Source organism: Heptranchias perlo, chromosome 8, assembly GCF_035084215.1.
Source record: "Heptranchias perlo isolate sHepPer1 chromosome 8, sHepPer1.hap1, whole genome shotgun sequence".
Lineage (NCBI taxonomy): Eukaryota > Metazoa > Chordata > Chondrichthyes > Hexanchiformes > Hexanchidae > Heptranchias > Heptranchias perlo.
Window position 1 is genome coordinate 63,720,514 of NC_090332.1, and position 15,194 is coordinate 63,735,707.

General features: G+C 41.1%; 1 protein-coding gene across 1 annotated transcript; it reads right to left on the reverse strand.

The window, feature by feature from the left end:
• Window positions 1–273: 273 nt before the first annotated feature.
• mei4 (meiosis-specific, MEI4 homolog (S. cerevisiae)) lies at window positions 274–14,944 on the reverse strand. Its single transcript, XM_067989189.1, has 3 exons — window positions 14,860–14,944; window positions 9,987–10,241; window positions 274–2,415 (listed from the first exon to the last, which is right to left on the reverse strand). Exons 1-3 carry the CDS (start codon window positions 14,921–14,923, stop codon window positions 1,781–1,783), a joined length of 954 nt encoding a protein of 317 aa, XP_067845290.1. The 5' UTR covers window positions 14,924–14,944; the 3' UTR covers window positions 274–1,780.
• Window positions 14,945–15,194: the final 250 nt, after the last annotated feature.

Sequence of the window (15,194 nt, forward strand, 5' to 3'; positions counted from 1 at the left end):
GGTCTGCAAACGATCTGAAGTATCAAAATAATTGCTTTAAGTGGGATCCCGCTGGCTTTAATTGCCGGTGGGAGTACCGCATGCGGGGGCTGCACGTGCATCTAAGCGCGTCATTGGGGAACCCGGAAGTGGGCGGGTTGGAGCCAGGCTCTGGACCCGCCCCGGGAACCCCGAATTTTCAGAGCCCCCCCGCCACGAACGCACCCGCTCGGCCATCCTCAAATGGACCCCTATATGTCTGCTAATCACCAATGCATTGTCTAAAATGCTACTCTTTATTATTAATTATTGAAATATACTCATTCTACATCACTCTCTATTCCGTAGCCATACCTCTGTGCCACAAGACAACAATGTTCCATTTTAAAAACAAAACATGTTGCCTCCAGGGTCACTTGTGGTGTGATGCTACATGGTGCGATATTTGAATATAGATGTGCTAAATAAACAGTTTAACACCTCTGTTAAAAGTGGGGAAAGGAATTCATACAAACATATTAATATTCATAATATAGTACAGCACAATTTCACACCATTGGTCTTTTTAACAATTATTTCTGTACACATATACCTGAAGGACTTATTAACATTATTTGAATAAAATAAAATACATTAGCAATCTACAGCACAAGATGTTTCTCTACTTACACATCAAATTTCATACATTTTTATATGGCTCTATCCAAAATGACAACCCAGAATCAGTAAAAGTAGCACTAAGGTATAGTGTCATAAAGTCCTGTGCAACACAATCATCCAGGATCAACCTATTGATAATAAGCTATACCAGAAATAAATCATATCATTAAATAACAATTGGCATACTTTTTTCCAGAAATCTTAGTTATCTATCTTCAAATAACTGCACTACGTCTCCATTCCTGTAATAATTTCTCAACGTGTGTCCACAGACATGGCAATGGATTGGTGTTCTCTTGCGAATTTTATGTAAACCTGATGTGGATCAGCATTAATTGTCACCAGCTCCTGACATTTCAGCACAGGAAGAGTAGTGTTCATGGTAACTCAAAACCCTAACACCACATTGATACTAGTTAAAGTTACAAAGAAGGAAACTGATTAATGTCTAGGCTCTTTTCCTCAGCGGGAAAAGGACACTAACTGCATATGTTCGCTATATTCTACAACATATATTTTGCAAAAAAAAATCCTGGCTAAAACTCTACTGTTGAGTCAGACCATATCTGTGTGCTCATATATGAAAAACAGTCTTGCCAACTCAATCAGAAAGGGGCTACAGCAGAGATTCTGGCTTGCTTTTAGTGGACAGCAAGGCCTTAAGCCAGCCATTTGAAAATAGTTCCCTTAAATCATGAAATGATGCATTGGATATAGTATACAGATATTCTCACATATTCATGTGGAATTTGTCTCTCTGTTATTTTAATGAGAACAATGACATTTAAAGTGGGCTAACACCTCCAATAAAACAGCAGACAGAAAAATTTCAGACAAACAACGTTAGTATCTAATGGTATATTTTCAGATCCTTACTGTTTTAGTTTCTATATTAAACCTGTCGCTATTCAATTTCAAGAACCCCAATCAAAATATCACAATTTTAATAGTATGCAAACATCTTATATCCACATTGTCCTTCTCTGGATATAGGCTGCTCTTTAAACCATCAAGTCCCTTAATATAAATAAATGTCCCTACAACATGTACTCGTACTTGGAGCAAACAACAACAAGGGAAAATCCTCATGCGGACAACGTTGGTTAAGCTGAAGCCTTTTGTTGGTTAAATGCAGATACTTTTAAGAGGAACACAACAGTACGCAAAATCTGCTTACCCTATTTACTTCTATGTTGTCCAAAATGACTTTCACCAATTCCTTGACAAGCTCCTCCACCCTCTTGATACACTGTGCAAGGACCAGCTTTGGCAATTTGCCATCATCCATTAAGCAGACTAGAGTCTGCATTGCTTCCATCAGCAAAGATGCTGGGGGTAGGGATCTAGGCTTCGTACTGAAAACTAGCAAACTCTGAGCAAGATGCGAGACTGAATCTGTCACCACTGAGTAGTCACTGTCCGGAGCCAGTATTCCTGCCGTTGGAGTTCTGTCAGTTGCAATCTTTCTAATTCTTATTAAACTCTGTAGAAACTGAGTGTGAAAATTGAGCATTTTCTCTTTCTCTTGTAATTCTTCTCTTCTGGCAGTGTTTGAATCAGCAGGCAGCAATGTGGAATTGACTAATGCCGTAATTTTTTCACTATTTAGTGAATAAGAATCAAGGTGTCCAGGGCTATGATTAGTTAATAGGTCCTGGGTATCTGATCCTTGTCCATTAGATATATCACAACCAGAATCTTCTAGAGGAGTAGACTCATTCCTGGATCCCATAAGATCTTGAGTTGGAAATTCTAGACAGGAAACAGAGTCAGCTCCTGGAAAACAAAATTTTTTTTTAAAGTCAAACATTTGTAAAAATTGTATTTTTTAATATATTATGGCTCTACAACTCCAATATATGATATATAATGCTTCACTATGTCCAAGTTAACTTAGAGAACATTCCATTGAGTACAAACTTCCCTTGTGGGCTGACTTGTGCTATTGCGCATATTGTTGCCACAAGTGCTGGTTGGAAGTGGAGATCAGGTTCTGGAGCTTCTGATGAACCTTTCCCTCCGCTATCCTACTGCAATAAAATATTCCACGGTGGGCTACAAAGTTCAGCCAACAATCCAACCAGATGTCATTTTACACTTTGGTTAGAGCTGTACAACATGCCATGCAGTGCAAATCTAGTTCTTCTCATCATTCACCAAGTTCACGATATGCATTATTACATTTGAAACAGCAGACTAATGATCCCATTACATGATTAAAATATGACCTATTAAACTAGAAGAGTGATGCTTTATCCATTTTTGATCTTCACATCATTGGGATAGTTACAATAAAATGTACTGCTCATTGTTTATTGACATGGAAATTAATGTTATGTTTTTCTGTGTAAAGACATTGGAGAAATACACTGGGCAATTTTGTGAGGCTTTGCTCCCACACAGAGCCTCATTATCAGCAAGGTTGGGTAAGAAAATAGAGGCTATAATGTTGTAGCCCTATCACAGTTACCACGCTCCCTGCTAACACCCTGGGAATTGAGTGTCACAAAATTACCCTTTCTCTACTATGGGCCACTGTGATGAGTATGGTGAAAACTGAATCTATACTGAACCCAACCTAAAATGTAGCCCCCCAGTAGGTTCTGTAGGGACAGGCTACTTGCTTCGTTCTGAAATTAGTCAGGCAAGACAACTGTTCATGAAACAGTAAAAGTCTCACAGTCAATCCAAGTGTTAGAAACAGTTAAATCTAATTTGAGGATGAAAGGCAAGCTAATCAAATTGAGTTTGCTAACATACTATGGGGTAGGATTCCATGCATTTCCTATATCTTAATACTACAGATAATTGGCAGCTTTATTTAATTATGAAAATACTTACTTGATTTCCTTTGTCTCAGTATGAACTTCATAGGGAAGAGGTACATCTTTTACCTAAGCTTGCAACAAATATTTAGTTTGTTTGAGCCCACTGAGATATAGGTATACACACAGACTCAGTAAGGACAGATTAATCCTCACATATAAGTTTGTATTAAGGTTCAGTATTATTAGGAAAGTTGGCAAGGTGTTACATCTTTTATTATTTTCACGTTAGAGCAGGAAGTATAAGTTAAAAGTTCTCTAATCAATTAAAATCTGCTGTATTGACTTTCTGTGACTCTTTGGCCCCGATATTAACGGGGAGGTGGCGAGGGTGCGCGTTAGCTGGGGAGAAATCTGGAAAGCCCAGGGACGCGGAACGCCTGCCGATATTAACAGCAGGACCTCATTATCATTTTCTTCTTCCGTTTCCCACCCAGCAGCTGGCTAAATTAGCCAGGATCAAAGCACCATGAATTTTTGCTCCCTGAATGTTTTAATTTTGTAGCTGCCGATCAAACAGAAGCCAAAGAATGTGAACTTGAGACACAATCTTTATTCCTAATGTGTAGGCCATCAAAACATAAACTTCAACTTCAACTTACAAAAGCTGACTGGATACACATTAGCATTTCCAGAGAATCACAGTGCATGTCGTTGCATATTAACATGGTACGTGACCTTCTCCCACCATTGGGCCTTTGTTCTGATTTGATTGACAGTTTTGTATCCAGAGGCATTAGAAGGTTCCCAGATCACGGATAAGTACAATGGACTTTCACTATATCTTCAGTTCACCTGTTTAAATCTTATGCATCAGGTGATGTGGGAAGACAGAACTCCATGACGCCTAGAGCCCATATTTAACTTCATCTGAGACTCTAAATTAAGTACTTGGAGAATCTTGAAACATTTCTTTAGGTTGGACTCAGAAAACAGTGGGAATAATATTTCCGTCTCTGGGATATACAATCAATATACATTGTTCAGAAAAGACAGGGTAGGTAGGAGTCAAATGCCCATCTCTGTTAGAAAAGCATTAAAATTAATGTTGCGAAGGGATATTGCAAATGGAGAAAATAGTGGTGAAATACACTGGTTCCAACTGGAGTTCATCAGAAATACAAGATTGCTTCTAGGATTGTGTTATAGACCATGGCTCAGCAGCTCTGTAATCAATTCACTATGGCAGCTAATGAAGGGAGGGTAGTGGTCAAGGGAGATTTCAATTATTCACTTATAAAGTGGACAAAAGGGGGACAGCCACACAAGATGGGAGCCCTGCCCTAAAAAGCAATTATTGATGCAATTGATTATTGCTTCTTAATTCAGTATGAGGACCAGCATTGGAGGAGCTAATCTCTTAGATTTAGTGTTCACTAATGAGTCACAGCTGATGGATGATCTATAGCTGGGGGAGCGTCTTGCTAGTTCCGACTACACAATTATAAGATTTAAAATAATGGGCTGTAGCACATTGGTGCCATGTTTTCCAATGGCTCAGTTAATAGAAATAAAGAGAAAGCTAACAGTGGTTAAATGAAAAGGAAGGTAAGATGGTTAAAAAAGCATATGGGATACTTTCCTTTAATAGCCAAGGCAAAGAATATAAGAGTAGGGAGGTTTTGCTAGAACTGTATAAAACACTAGTTTGGCCACAGCTAGAGTACTGTGTACAGTTCTGGTCACCACATTACAGGAAAGATGTAATTGCACTAGAGGGTACAGAGGAGATTTACAAGGATGTTGCCAGGACTGGAGAATTTTAGCTATGAGGAAAGAATGGATAGGCTGGAGTTGTTTTCTTTGGAACAGAGGAGGCCGAGGGGAGATTAAATCAAAGTATATAAAATTATGAGGGGGCGTAAAGAGTGAGGATAGGAAGGACCTATTTCCCTTAGCAGAGAGGTCAATAACCAGGGGGCATAGATTTAAAGTAATTGGTAGAAGGATTAGAGGGGAGCTGAAGAGAAATGTTTTCACCCAGAGGGTGGTAAGGGTCTGGAACTCACTGCTTGAAAGGGTGGTAGAGGCAGAAACCCTCATTGCGTTTAAAAAGTACTTAACTATGTATGCACTTGAAGTGACATAACCACAAGGCTACGGACAAAGTGCTGGAAAGTGGGATTAGGCTGGATAGCTCTTTTTTTAGCCAGCACAGAGGCTGAATGGCCTCCTTCTGTGCTGTAAATTTCTATGATTCTATGATATTTGCACCATGCAAAGGAGTTGGGATAATTTTTTTCAAAATGCCGAAAGACTGTGAAGCTTTATATGAGAAGAAGTGCAGATGAGAGGAAAACCACAATAGCTTCATGGGGACTTAGGCAACTTGCACTCAGATATTTTAAAACTTATAAAATGAATAAGAGTCTTTCAGACAAGGAAACGTAAAAAAGGCAGTTAGCGTTAATACAAGCAATAACAGACAAGTTAAATGAATCTAGAAAGGAGAATAGTTGAACATAGCCAAAATAACAGGAAAACATTTTTTGCTTATGTTAGAACTCAGGTTGGTTCAAGAACAAATAGGACTGCTGCAGGTTAATTTGAACAGAATTATAGGTGACTAGGGCATAGCAAAAGAGTTAAATGGAAATATTTATCTTTTCAACTGTGAAAGGGTTAAAACTGCCCTAAGGGGATGTTGTGTAGGCTAAATTAAAGTGACTCAGGGTGGAAAAAACAGCAAGGCCAGATTTACTTTATCCTAGGATATGGAAGGAAATGTCAGAGGTCGTGGATGGTGCCTTAGTAAATATTTAATAGTTCAATGAGATCCAGGGAAGTGCCAAATGATTGCACGAAGGCACATGTGGTGCCCTTATTAAGAAAAAGGATTAAAATCACAATCTGGCAACTTTTTTTAAAATTCGTTCGTTGGACGGAGGCGTCACTGGCAAAGTCAGCATTAATTGCCCTTGAGAAGGTGGTGGTGAGCCGCCGCCTTGAACCGCTGCAGTCTGTGTGGTGAAGGTTCTCCTACAGTGCTGTTAGGAAGGGAGTTCCAGGATTTTGACCCAGCAACGATGAAGGAACAGCAATATATTTTTAAGTTGGGATGGTGTGCGACTTGGAGGGGAATGTTTTTTTTTATTCGTTCACAGGATGTGGGCGTCGCTGGCAAGGCCGGCATTTATTGCCCATCCCTAATTGCCCTCGAGAAGGTGGTGGTGAGCCGCCTTCTTGAACCGCTGCGGTCCGTGTGGTGACGGTTCTCCCACAGTGATGTTAGGAAGGGAGTTCCAGGATTTTGACCCAGCGACAATGAAGGAATGGCGATATATTTCCAAGTCGGGATGGTGTGCGACTTGGAGGGGAACGTGCAGGTGGTGTTGTTCCCATGCGCCTGCTGCCCTTGTCCTTCTAGGTGGTAGAGGTCGCGGGTTTGGGAGGTGCTGTCGAAGAAGCCTTGGCGAGTTGCTGCAGTGCATCCTGTGGATGGTGCACACTGCAGCCACAGTGCGCCGGTGGTGAAGGGAGTGAATGTTTAGGGTGGTGGATGGGGTGCCAATCAAGCGGGCTGCTTTATCTTGGATGGTGTCGAGCTTCTTGAGTGTTGTTGGAGCTGCACTCATCCAGGCAAGTGAAGAGTATTCCATCACACTCCTGACTTGTGCCTTGTAGATGGTGGAAAGGCTTTGGGGAGTCAGGAGGTGAGTCACTCGCCGCAGAATACCCAGCCTCTGACCTGCTCTCGTAGCCACAGTATTTATATGGCTGGTCCAGTTAAGTTTCTGGTCAATGGTGACCCCCAGGATGTTGATGGTGGGGGATTCGGCGATGGTAATGCCGTTGAATGTCAAGGGGAGGTGGTTAGACTCTCTCTTGTTGGAGATGGTCATTGCCTGGCACTTATCTGGCGCGAATGTTACTTGCCACTTATGAGCCCAAGCCTGGATGTTGTCCAGGTCTTGCTGCATGCAGGCTTGGACTGCTTCATTATCTGAGGGGTTGCGAATGGAACTGAACACTGTGCAGTCATCAGCGAACATCCCCATTTCTGACCTTATGATGGAGGGAAGGTCATTGATGAAGCAGCTGAAGATGGTTGGGCCTAGGACACTGCCCTGAGGAACTTCTGCAGCAATGCCCTGGGGCTGAGATGATTGGCCTCCAACAACCACTACCATCTTCCTTTGTGCTAGGTATGACTCCAGCCACTGGAGAGTTTTCCCCCTGATTCCCATTGACTTCAATTTTACTAGGGCTCCTTGGTGCCACACTCGGTCAAATGCTGCCTTGATGTCAAGGGCAGTCACTCTCACCTCACCTCTGGAATTCAGCTCTTTTGTCCATGTTTGGACCGAGGCTGTAATGAGGTCTGGAGCCGAGTGGTCCTGGAGGAACCCAAACTGAGCATCGGTGAGCAGGTTATTGGTGAGTAAGTGCCGCTTGATAGCACTGTCGACGACACCTTCCATCACTTTGCTGATGATTGAGAGTAGACTGATGGGGCGGTAATTGGCCGGATTGGATTTGTCCTGCTTTTTGTGGACAGGACATACCTGGGCAATTTTCCACATTGTCGGGTGGATGCCAGTGTTGTAGCTGTACTGGAACAGCTTGGCTAGAGGCGCAGCTAGTTCTGGAGCACAAGTCTTCTACAGCCGGGATTTTGTCGGGACCCATAGCCTTTGCTGTATCCAGTGCACTCAGCCGTTTCTTGATATCACGTGGAGTGAATCGAATTGGCCGAAGACTGGCTTCCGTGATGGTGGGGATATCGGGAGGAGGCTGAGATGGATTATCCACTCGGCACTTCTGGCTGAAGATGGTTGCAAACGCTTCAGCCTTGTCTTTTGCACTCACGTGCTGGACTCCGCAGGTGGTGCTGTTCCCATGTGCCTGTTGTCCTTGTCCTTCTAGGTGGTCGAGGTCGTGGGTTTGGGAGGTGCTGTCGAAGAAGCCTTGGCGAGTTGCTGCAGTGCAACCTGTAGACGGTACACACTGCAGCCACTGTGCATCGGTGGTGGCGGGAATGTTTAGGATGGTGGAGGGGGTGCCAATCAAGCAGGCTGCTTTGTCCTGGATGGTGTCAAGCTTCTTGAGTGTTGTTGGAGCTGCACTCATCCAGGCAAGTGAAGAGTATTTCATCACACTCCTGACTTGTTCCTTATAGATGATGGAAAGGCTTTGGGGAGTCAGGTGGTGAGTCACTCGCCGCAGAATACCCAGCTTCTGACCTGCTCTTGTAGCCACAGTATTTATGTGGCTGGTCCAGTTAAGTTTCCGGTCAATGGTGACCCCTAGGATGTTGATGGTGGGGGATTCGGCAATGGTAATGCCGTTGAATGTCGAGGGGAGGTGGTTAGATTTTCTCTTGTTGGAGATGGTCATTGCCTGGCACTTGTGTGGTGAAAATGTTACTACAGGTGAGTTTAACCTCAGTGGGGGGAAAATTATGAAAAATATCAAAGGATGCTATTAATGATCACCTAAAATGCTCTGACTTGATAGGGGATACTCAACATGGCTTAAGTTTTGACAAACCCAATCCAGTTTTCGAAGAAGTCACTAACGATAGATCAAGGAGATCTGGTTGATGCCATCCAGTTGGATTTACAAAAAGCTTTCAATAAAAAGTGCCAAGAACTATGTGCTAAAATTAATGCCATGGTGTCAAGAGTGATATTGCAAGATAGATCGCAAATTGGTTAAAGGACCATTAGGAAGGGATGGTTTTAAATAGGGTTGCTTCCCAATGGGGTATGGTCACTAGCAGGATAACTAGTGGCCTTAACTCCCTATGTGCAATGTCACAGGAGATCAACTATTATACATATCCATTCACCATGATAGTAAGTTACACCCACATTAACCCCCTAACCCAAATCTGCCATAATGCTATATACATGACACAAAGATGAAAACTGTTGGCTCCCCCATAAAGCAGCTCATCTAGCATCCAGTCATTGCAGCTCTGGCCCCAAGCATTCAACTTGTGGGACCAGCTATTGGGATATTGGCCACTAGTCCCTGCAACTCATTCTTGTCCTAAATCCTAACTATGTGATAGAAAGCAATTCACCCCAATGCTAAGACAATTTTTTTTTCTTTGCTGTGAAAAATTCCCAAGTCTTTTTCAACAGTTTAATGTTAGCACAAGTCTCTCAATTAAAATTTTACATGATTTAAAAAGAACACAAACTTACATTGGATTAAAAACATAATACTGCATTTTTGAAAATAGGGTCCTTTAATTTTAAAGTACTTTTGGTATACTTCCTGCTCTTAACAATTTTGACTACTCTTTGGTTTGTACAACCCTGTTGAGCAATGCCTTTTGTATGAAATTTGTTATGTACACTGCCCTCATTTTTAGGCTGTCAGATGTAATAAAAATGTACACATCATAAAGCTACAAAAAGACACGTGGGTCTTCGATATTAAATCATTTCAAATTTCCAACAAAAACCTTTTTTTTGTTCTTTCAAACTGAAATGAATTGATATAATGAAGATAAATGTAACCGAATGATATTAACTAAGATGCTAATTATATGAAGCATTGTGACACACTTACCAATACCATCATTTGACCTTCCTACAGATTGCATTCGACTCAGAAACAACTCTTGGCGTAGGTGTAGCACTTCAGCTTTCCACGCCTCAGCCTTTAGCTTCCATTCTACCTCCTTCTGACATAAGGTTTTGGCCAAGTGTTCTGCATACTCTCTGCTGTTTTTCTCTGGGGGTGTGCTGCCAATTACAGCTAAAGCTAATGCTAATTTTGACGTTTTTAGATACCATGTTAGCACATCGCCATTCAGCTGTCGTCCTATTAAGACACAAGAAAATGTAATCAATATCACCAGAATAATACGTTAGAGCTGATCAATCACAACTTTAAATATTGTCATGAAATAGGATTGTATTACTAACCAGTTACTGCCCATTTGAAAAGGAAACAAAATGTGTTAGCCATGTTTGAAGTTGAAACTATAAACTCTGTTTTGCATTCAATTATCAGTTAAAATAAGTATGTACTATTGGAAACTAATTTTATAATGTGGCATTTAATCATATAACAATGCAATGTTAGTTTGAAGAATGTTTTATACTATACAGCTGTGCATTATCACCACTCCTCAGACTTCCTTATAAATTTCTATTGTAATAATTATTAGCATCAGTACTGTATGTAGAATGATTAATGAGTAGGAGTGTCAAGTAGCACTACAGCTGAGTTTCCTGAAGTCACATCAGTGACATTCCACTGGACAAAATCCCTGTTTTCAGGCTGTCTCTAACCAGATTAATATTATAAAATGTAATAAAAAGATAACTGAGAAACAGATATGGTGTAGATCTCTCTCATTTAGAATCACGCAACTCAGAAGAATTAATTTCATCTTTAACTGCCCAACTAATCAAGTTCACATAAAACCTAGGTCAAGCTCATTCACTTTTAATTTTACATTCAATAGGCTATTAAATTATTTAGAATCAAAGATCATATTTTTAAAAATGAAACTTTTCACTGTCTGCAATTTCAATGACAAAGCAGCACCTTATCCCAGTAATGCCAGTATTTTGCAATGTCAAGAGTACACAGGAGACTTGAAAAATGAAACGGGAGAGAGCAGAAACAGTAACAATTGAAGAGGGAGAGTGGGCAGAGACAGTAATAGGAATGTTTACTTCAGTTCAAAAATAAAAGAGTGCAGTGTACTTAGTTTAAAAATATTATAGACTTAAGATGGCCTAATCTACCAATGGGCTGTTCCTGCTAAGGATTCTCCATGTGGTTAGTCTCCGATATTGTCAAAGCTATTGGACAGCAGGGGAGAGGGCGAATGATGCAAGGCAGAAAACAGGTGGGGAAGAGAAAATAAAACACTCAATTACATTGGCCTGGACTATGCAACCTTAAGTGATCAGTTACAGAATAACATTTGCAAGAAGTCTAGGAGGCAAAGAGCAGGAAAAAAAATAACGTTATGATGAAGAAAACAAAAATTCCAGTTACCTTTCAATGTTATTAAACACTTTACTTAAAAAAAATTACTTTTGCATATACTTTTTACCATTAATGTTTTTCTTCTTCACAATTCATCTGTGCAATGGATATGGTTTCTGTTGCCTGATGTGTGGTTCCATTCTACCCATTCACTGAGCTGGAAATCGTCCACAACTGCTAACTCTCTACCCATCTGCCCATTCTCTCAGTGAGGAAATACCTGGGTCCACACATATAATGGCATCAGTTTCATTTCCTGCTGTGAGGCATTCAGCTTAGGGCTTTATTGAAGCATTTCCCAATCTTTTCAGATATTTAGTACTGGGCTTGTATCACCTCTCTAGCACCTGCCCAGGGGTCTCATTGCAGCATTGGAAGTTTCGACCTATACAGATTGGGAGCCAACCATTATAAAAGACAAAGGTTTCCTCCCACGGGCACAAGAGTTGATTTCCAACTCCTGAAATATATGGTGGGGTTTAAAAGATACATGGGGTTAGGTGGGGAGTAGTTGAAGCAGAGACATGCTAGGAGGGGGATTCGGGATCATGAAAAGGAGAACAAGAGACAGGACAATCTCAAATGTGCAGATTTCAGATGAATGACAGGAGGGTACATATTGAAGATACAGAAAACACAGGAGGAACTTACAGGCATGGTAAAGTTGATTGTCTCAGAAATGCAAAGCTCGAGGAAATCTTAAGAAACACAGGAGAGGACAGGAGGCTGAATTTCAGAGACAGAGCAAGAAGAATGCATCGTACAGACATTGGGTATATCGGAAAGGAAGAAAGCCATCTATTTTCAAATCCACGTCATTTTTAAAATTCTGAAAATTCAACAACTTAAGAGTAGTTGATCATTCTTACACTTTTTCTAAGAAATATAGGAAAAGTAATATGCCATGATAAATGCCTGTAATCTTGAGATCAGCAAATCTGCCCCTCTCCCTCTCAATGTACGTGTGAGAGACGCACCAACTACAATCTGGATCAACCATTCAGCTGTCATTTTTCAGATGCATGTATTATTATAAAACACCATCAGGAAACTAAATGAGATCCTACTGGATGTGCAATATAGCTAAATTTTGCGCCTATATTTTCTCTTATACTTTACAATGTTTTGGTGCTGCTCTTGGACAAGAACCCAGTATAAAAAAGGTGGCTATTTGTGTGCTGAATTAATGCCTTTAATGTACAAACAAATAAGAAAGGAGACTGTGGTGAGCATTTTCACCATCTATACTATTATGTTTGAACAAGTTGCAGATATCTATATTGTAATATAACATTATTAAACATAGCTATCTATAACATTAGGTACAAATTATACTTTTAATAAGAAAACAGGTCAAGTAATAACAGCATATCATAAAATGCTTTGAGAAATAAATAGTCCAACTTGAAAATGTGTAATAGGGAAAACACGATGTTATAAGCTTCACATCAATATCAATTATCAAAATGGGCTAGCAAAATTTTGCTAGTCAGCACGTATCAGAATGCCTACCAGAATGTTTGTTCCCTGTATAGTAAATGGCTGCAAAATTTAGTTAGGAAAATAAGTAGATGTTGTTTCATTGATTCTACAATATTGCTTTTCAAGCAGAACATTAATATTTATGGCTTACAGCTGTCAGGAGAGAAGACAGAAGAGGAAGCAGGTAGGAGCCTAATGATCACAATTGTTGTTTTGTCAGAAGTAAATTTGCTTAATATTGATATTCTAGCTAGTATGTGTTTTTCAACTGTTACTTATACATTTCAACTTTTTTTTCTAATACGAATATTTATGTAAAAATAACTTTGGAATAAAACATCATATCTTCAACTGACCTAACATTCTATAGAAATTATTCCATTTTTACTTTGTAGGGTTGTCTCAAACAGCAAAAGAGCCAAAAGCATCATTGGGAGAGGATTTTCCAAACACTTTCTGACCTTTAGGTACCAGCATTTGTGCCTGATCTGCTATCTTGGATCCGGCATGACCTCATTTTCATTATTGCTGACTTGTATGCACCACTTTTCAGGACATCGAGGAAGGTCTTGGCCAGACTATCAAAACCACAAGCCCAACTTTGAAATAACATGGCAAATGCATACCCTAAGTTTTAATTTCATGATTTTTCAGCAACTGCTTGTTCCATTGTTGACAAATGCACCCTGTACTATAACCAAGGCACATTCAGCAGCAGTTCTATATTTTAAAAAGCAGATGTGTGACTTGCACAGAAGTGTGTTCCAATCCAACCCTCCCCATATATTCTCAACAGCTAACTGGGAAAATTGGCAGAGGCGGAGAGACTGGATAACAAATCACTTCAAACAGTTAGTTCAAGAGTTGCACTACCATGCATGTAAGTGTGTGCTGCCTAGGGAGATGTTTAACAGGGAGAAAAGGTTACAGAGAACGTTTTTTAAAAACTGTCCTATTTGTTTATCGTAATTGTGAAATTGTGTGTTTTTTCAGAAGTTGATAGTTGCTTCAATTTGAATTTACTCCTTATTGCTCTAATTCTTCTGTGTGTTTCCTCCAATTACCTCTGCTTAAAACCCCTCTCATGAAGGGAGCATCTCGTACTAGGTTATAGTTCCCTGGTTAGTATCAGCCATCCAGTGCCTCACCCAGTAGGCCACTGCTTACATGTAATCCTGGCTAATGAATGTCAAGTAGACTATTAAAAGTACTATTACAACTGAAGCCAATCCTCTTCTTCACCAGAACCTGTACCTTACCGGTTTGGGGGGGGGGGGGGGGTCCACTTGTTACAAATTTAAGAACATAACAAAAATCAAGATTAAGAAAAGGCCATTCTCTAATTCCTTAACTTTCTCATCACATAATCCAACTGTTTGCCTCCACTATCCTGCCTGGCAAATTATTCCGAACATTTATCTTAAAGAAACAAGTTCTTATACCATTTAATATTATGTATGCTTCAATGAGATGGGGAGAAAGGATGTTTGACTGGGCATGGCGGTTGGAGGGCATGTGATAAAACCTCCAGGAAAACATCCAAAGATAGCAACCCTATATGTCACGATACAACACAATTGTTCGTTACTCAGTACCCAGTTATTGGGCAAGCCCTTGCAGCATCCATGTGCATCACTACAGGTGCTGCTGCCAGTGCAGGCTGTGCGCATTCGGTTACTTTTGCTGCCTGTTCTGACGCAAACATGCTATTGGGCTGTAGATGTCCTACTCACACAGGGAGGCTCACACATCTTGATTTGAAAATGCTGCGCATTGTGATTCCCACCGCTCTGAAAGATGAAGACAGCACCAAATGTGGCTGCAATCCACCCCACTCCTTCCCAACACATTGCTTAAAGCGCTGGCACTGACTCTTAATTCACAGTGAGGCCTACTGGGCGTTTATCAGCCCCCGGACTCTTCCCCCTCCAGTTCAGTTGCAGTCGGCACTCACTCTCCCAGGCCTCGACCTCTTCCCTGTCCTCAACGCAACCCGCTGCCACCTCCTCTTCCTCCATGATAGCACAGTCCGCGCGCTCCCTGCCGATCGGCCGAGCTCGCGCCTCTCCCGCCGCTTCCTTCACGCGCTTTCACACCTCGCAACGCGTCACTCACAGCGGCGTCATCCGCGCGCGCGGGCCGAGAGGGGGAGGGGAGAGCGGTGTGGTCCCTCGGGGAAGGAGTCAGGTCAGTGAACCATTACTTCAGGTTTAACACATTTAGGTCTATAAGCGAGGTCCGAGGGACTTCCTTAGCAATTTATAAGTCTGGTTTTAAACCGCACTGGAG